This window comes from Neopelma chrysocephalum, unplaced genomic scaffold (assembly GCF_003984885.1).
Source record: "Neopelma chrysocephalum unplaced genomic scaffold, ASM398488v2 Primary Assembly neopelma1_26, whole genome shotgun sequence".
Taxonomy (NCBI): Eukaryota; Metazoa; Chordata; class Aves; order Passeriformes; family Pipridae; genus Neopelma; species Neopelma chrysocephalum.
Genome location: NW_020897695.1, coordinates 11932935 through 11939177, shown reverse-complemented (window position 1 = coordinate 11939177; position 6243 = coordinate 11932935). Strand labels below are relative to the sequence as shown.

Below are 6243 nucleotides of genomic sequence, written 5' to 3'. Positions count from 1 at the left end.
GGCACCGGGCGCGGCCGCGGCGGGGGTCTGTGGGGGCACCGGGCGCGCCGGGCACCCTCGGCCCAGCAGGGGCCCCTGGGCCTTGGGCCTTGGGCCCCGTGAGGAGGGGGCCTCCCGGTGAGCCCAGCCTGCCCCCGCCCCTCCGTTCTCGTCAGAAGTCGGCGCCGAGGCCGGGCGGTGTGGGGTGTGCCCGTGGGGCGGGGACAGGGACCAGAGGGGTTTCGGGGTGCGGCGGAAATGTCAGGGGGCTCACTGGGCTTTGCTTCTCCGTTAAAGGATGAGAGGTAGCAAGGAGCCGTTTTTTGTGAAGTTCATAAAGTCTTCCGAGAGCTCGGAGTATTTTTCCAAAGCTCTTGAGGTAAGTGGACTTGGTCACCTCTGTCAGTGAGTTTGGTGGATTTCTGTCGTTGACTGAGCTGTATGCGCCATATAATAAGTTAGCTCGCGTGTGTACACCTGGAAATAAAGCTGTTTCTATAACACAGGTGTCTAGTGTTTAATAAAGTATGCTGAACAAGAACAAGTTTGTTGAAGAAATTATTCCAAGAGATAACTACTATTTCAAACCCTGTTGACATTTAGTGAAGAGACATGCAGCCCATAAAATCTGGGTGGTGGTCACTCATTTAAGCCCTAAGCAAACTTAGGGAGGACACCGTGCATTGTTTTCCAGCTTGAGAGCTTAGTGGGAGCCAAAGGCATCGTGTGGTAGGATCGGGTCCTGAAAGGTTGTATGATGAATGATTGAGTCAGAACGTTGTGAAGAGTCAGGGGAACAGAAGGGACACCCACAAGGTGTCCCTTGCATGGTAGCTTTGTTGTGAGCTGTTTCAAGGAGATGCACTTGTGTAGTTTGCACAGGACTGTCTGTTTGTGATTTGTTAATAAATATTGTATGCATCATTTACCTGCAGTCTATAAAAGAGTTGCAGTCAGAAGAACATCTCCAGATCCTTGAAGAAGAAACAGTACTCAACATAAAAGAAAATGATAAATCACTTTACATTTGTGATCCTTTTAGAGGCGTGGGTTTCAGTCATCTCAAAAAGGTATGCTACCCAGCAACTTACTCCTAGCTATATTCTTTCCTTTCTGGAAGAACTCATGTCTATACTTACATCCTGCACGTTCTCTCTTGCACTGAGTGAAGTATTATGAACTTCACTGCATCCTTTTTGCTGCATTCTTTATGGGAGAAGATGGCTAGCAAACCATAATCGTTATTTTTAAACACGTGGAAAAATAGTATGGTCAGTTCTGATTCTGCTGGAGTCCCTAAGCTGGTTCTTAGACTTTTTTTTATCTCCTGAGAAACATGATTTGGTTTTAGCTGCAAGGAATTGTTTAGCAGACAAAGATAGGCTAGCTGGAATTCTCTGGCATGTTAGCCATAGTATCTGCAGTTTTTACTGAGGCCAGAAAATCTACAAAGATTGTACAGAAAATCCACAGCCGAAAGCAAAAACAAAAGCGTCAGCTATCCAGAGGTGGTAGAGGAGGGGGAGGACAGACCAAGAGGCCCTGCCTTCCTTTGGATTCACGGGCAAGGAAAGCCTTCCTGATACCTGTGTGCCTTCTGCTTATTTTCTCTGTGCTTTTTCTGTTACTTTCTTGCAGCTTGGTTGCAGGATCGTGGGACCACAGGTAGTGCTGTACTGCATGCAGTCCCAGCGATGTGTCCCAAGAGCCGAGTATCCTGTGTACAACATGACCATGGCCGATGTGACGGTGTCCTGTACCAGCCTGGAGAAAGATGTCAGGGTAATGCCTTCCAAAAAATGGATTGCTTAGCTGATTGTTGTTGGTGTTTGCTTCAGGAGGCTCATTACGAAGGCAGCAGTCATACTGTGTATGTCTAACTGCCTGTGTCTAGATTTATCTAGTCTTCTGTGGCTTGTAGACTACGTGTAGTTTATGTAGAGAGTTGTATGAAGAAAGAGGGAGTCTTGCAAGTATATGTAGTATATAAACATGTATGTAATGCTGTATCTGTGCATGCACATATGTATATCACATAAGTATATGCATATATAATCATATTTGAGGGGTATTAATATGGGAGTAAATGTATATTTTAGGGATTTTTATTAACTGATTAGATGGATCACTTATCTTGCTAGTTTGTCTGCGACTATAATGCTACAGACAACATTTCTGGTTACTCAGACTACATGGTAAAGGTTTAATATCCAGTCAACTGTGGTTTAAGTAGTTTATCATAGAAGTTTACTTTTTATTTATTCTGATAGCTCTTTCTAAAGCTACCTAAAATGTCAACCATCTGTCAAACTTTGCTTATGCAGTGTGATGGTAATGTTTTTATTAAGGGTATATATTATGTTCAACTTATCGTAAGTGAAAATAGAATGGAAATTATAGTTATGTTTTTATGGCTTCTATATATAACCATTTTGTATTTTTTGAATTTTTTTTTTAGGGGAAACCATGGACAATTGAAATCCACATTTAGTTGTTTTGGTTTTTTTAAGGTGAACACGACTGTCATGTAGGTTCTTTTTTCTTGATAATTTTCAATAATATTTTTTGCCCATCCAGGAAGAAGTTCATAAATATGTGCAGATGATGGGTGGATGTGTGTGCAGAGACCTCAATGTGTCAGTAACTCATCTTATAGCTGGAGAAGTTGGCAGCAAGAAATACTTGGTAGCTGCTTCTCTGAAGAAACCTATTTTGCTTCCCTCTTGGGTTAAGACATTGTGGGATAAGTCTCAGCAAAGGTATGAAAAAACAAAACTGATTTCATTTTAGGGACTGGTAATTCTTATGTTAACACAGGCTACTTTTTTTTTCTAGTTGATTTTACCCGGAAGAAAAAGTATACTTTCCTTTTCTCTCTTTCATTGCTTTAGCATGGTGAGGTACACGGATGTTAAGGCGGCAGACTATGCCTGTCCTGTGTTCCTTGGCTGCACGATTTGCGTGACCGGCTTGAGCAGCTCAGACAGGAGAGAAGTCCAGCGCCTTACTGCTGAACACGGGGGGCAATACACAGGGCAGCTCAAGATGAATGAATGTACTCACCTCATAGTTCAAGAGCCAAAAGGTAGGACCGACAGAATAAATACTGTTTTCACTTCTTGAGTTGAATTAGTGTAAATGTGCATAAGTGTAAGGTTTGGAACTTGTCTCCTGCTCTGCTTCAGTGTTGCTCTTACTGCTTCTGTTTAGGCAATCACTGCTGTTGGAAGGAACAACACAGGGCACCCTTGCTTTGGTCTAAAGGCATGAGGGAGAGAGAACAAAAGAGATTAAAAAAGCCAGAGACACAGTTGGTATTTAAGGGAAGAAAAAAGGGTGAATCCTAGAGGGGGTAAAGAAAAGAAAAACTCATTTTTTTGGGAGAGCTGGATAGTACTTAATTTACACTGCGATTGAAATGGGATAGTGGCCTGATGCTTTTTTAACTGATTATTCTTTGTGCCTTCTGAACTCCATACTAAGATAAAACAAAAGCTCCTTTTCCTTCCTCTTGGGAAGATGAAAGGATTTTAATTTTATTGTGAGAAGCATTGAAGGGTTTTCTTTTTTCTCCAATTTCCCTCCCTATCTCTACAGTGAAATATCCTGGGACTTTTTAACCATTTTTTTCCCATGTGCTTGAAAGCTTTAAAGCCTTTTTTCCTTTTTTGTTTCTTTAGTACCCTGTCCTACTGTACCCATGATCTAGCCATCCATGATATTTTTTACTCTAACTTCAATTAGAGAATAAGCAGCTTATCAACAGAGTCCAGGATAACACAATAAATAAGTTATTTGAATTTCTAAATTTTCTTAATGTCCAGCCATCTTTCTGCAATCACTGTCTGAAGCTTCAGCCTTTTAGTGATTGTGATTTTTTAAAATTTTGTTTACATTTGGAAGGTCAGAAGTATGAATGTGCCAAAAAGTGGAATGTGCACTGTGTGTCCGTGCAGTGGTTTTCTGACAGCATCAAGAAAGGCTTCTGTCAGGATGAGACAATGTATAAAATAGAGGCTGGATCAAAACTGAGTAATGCACCCAGTACATCAACACCTACGAATGATGCCAGCAAGCCTGACAGTAAGTAAGATATTTTAAAATATGTTAAAAGTAAGGTAGGAAACATTTATATTAAGGAGGAAGAACTGTTTAAGATTAGCAAGGTGCTTGCTTTTGCAGTGCTGGTTTGACATTTTGGATTCTGCATTCTGCCTAAGTTCAAAACCCGATAGATTGCTTTTATACACGTTGAATATTCCAGCATGTGTAGACTTGAAACATGTGAATGATTGTTAAAAACATGAACTTGCATTAGGTGTATGATTGTCTGCTTAAGAATCCATGGTGTATATCTGTAAGTCCTATAAAAGTACGAATGTTCATACGTTTGAAGTTTAAAAACATTGTTTGTAATGAATTTAATCTTACAACAGTCTTGAGGGTGGTGAACAAATGCTGATTTTGAAGTTTCCTTATTATTATTTTTGTTTTTTTCTTCATATACTTGTTTTTACTTACTCCATGCTTCTAACAGAAGGAAAGTACTTTTTAAGCACACACTGGTAGCCTGAAAGACACAGCCACCTTTAATGTCTGTGTCCACCTGATACTGATTGCTACTTCTCTTAAATCACTGACCTTCTTGTTGATTTCTCTACTACAGAGAGCCCTGTTTATCTGTAAGAGTATTTCTAATTGGTGTCTACAAAACTGGAATGAAAACCTTGAAAACCAGTCTCATTTGCTGCTATGTCATAGGTAGCATCTATTTGGGAATGAACAGAAGGTGTATACTCTTGCTAGCAAGACCATACTCAATCTGCGTTTAAATAAAGCCCTTGGTTTAACCAAGGTTCTACTTACCTAGTATTTTTCATTCTTCAGGCTTTACATTTTGTTGTTTAGTGAAGCGGCAGAGAGGGATGAGCCAAATCTAATGCCTCTTTTTTGATTTTAATTTTATTTAAAGATCAGACCCTTTCGGACGTCAGCCACATTTCCAATATCAATTTGAGTGGTGTTAATGAAACTGCATGTAGTTCTGTTATGAGCAGCCGACTGGATCCTCTTCCTGATGAGCTGGAAAACTTGGACCTAAGTTCTTTTCAAGCCCCTGAAGATTTGTTAGATGGTTGTCGAGTATGTTTAACAATGTATACTTTGACATGTTTAGTCTTAACAATGTGAAAGCTACTATATTGGAGCACTTGCACTTGCTGCTTGAGTAAATTGTTTCAAAGGTCAGCTACTAATACCAGATTTGTCTCCACATGCTGTAGCTTGTGTGTGCACCTACATTTGTGGGTGTATACAATTGTATTAAATATGTATGATAAATATAAAATTCTATATTCATAGACATGTATATTTAAATACTATAGTGAATGGGTTCTAGAATTGGTGTGGAGGTTTGTTTTGGGTTTTTGTATTGTATAATTTTTGGGGTCCATTCCATTAGTAAACATTGAAGCTTTGCTAGATTAATTTTCAAAGATAAAGTAATCCAATTATAAATGCTTAACTTTTTTGCTGCTTCTCAGAAGCTGCGCCGCTGCTTTGTGTTCTGCAGCAGTTGAAACAAATTCTACCAAAATAGTCTTCTTTGTTTTTTCTTTCTTTTTTTTTTTAACATTTTTAAGGCCTTATTTATTGCTCTATTCTCTTTGTAGATTTATCTATGTGGCTTCAGTGGCAGGAAGTTGGACAAGATGAGAAGACTTATTAATTTTGGTGGTGGTGTTCGATTTAATCAACTCAATGAAGATGTTACTCATGTCATTTTGGGGGAAAATAATGATGAGCTGAAACACTTTTTGGACAAGACCGCTCACAGGTTGTGATAACTTTATTGTTTAAGGTCTACTTACACCTTGTTTTCTTTCTCCTAACACCGCTGGGGTCCCCAGCACATAAAGGACATCAGCCTGTTGGAGTGAGTCCAGAGGAGGCCACCAAGTTGATTAGAGGGATGGAGCAGCCTCAGGAAAGACTGAGAAAATTGGGTTTGTTCAGCCTGGAAAAGAAAAGGCTTCAGGGTAACCTAATTGCAGCCTTCTAGTACCTGGAGGGAACCTACAAAGAAAGATGGAAAGGGACTCTTTACAAGGGCATGTAGTGACAGGACAAGGACTGATGGCTTCAGTCTGGGAGAGTGTAAGTTTAGATTAGATATTAGGAACAAATTCTTTACTGTGAGGGTAGTGAGGCACTGGCTCAGGTGGCCCAGGGAAGTCGTGGATGCCCCATCGCTGGCAGTGTTCA

The 6243-nt window shown here is 40.3% G+C and overlaps 1 protein-coding gene across 1 annotated transcript in view; it reads left to right on the top strand.

Moving 5' to 3' along the window:
* The first annotated feature begins 46 nt into the window (after positions 1–46).
* TOPBP1 (DNA topoisomerase II binding protein 1) overlaps positions 47–6243 on the top strand; it is an 18603-nt gene continuing 12406 nt past the window's right edge. The window contains 9 exon segments of the mRNA XM_027676109.1: positions 47–358; positions 915–1049; positions 1618–1761; positions 2557–2738; positions 2871–3064; positions 3883–4062; positions 4952–5121; positions 5652–5814; positions 5817–5914. Coding sequence (XP_027531910.1) covers positions 278–358; positions 915–1049; positions 1618–1761; positions 2557–2738; positions 2871–3064; positions 3883–4062; positions 4952–5121; positions 5652–5814; positions 5817–5914 — 1347 coding nt within the window. The 5' untranslated portion in view covers positions 47–277.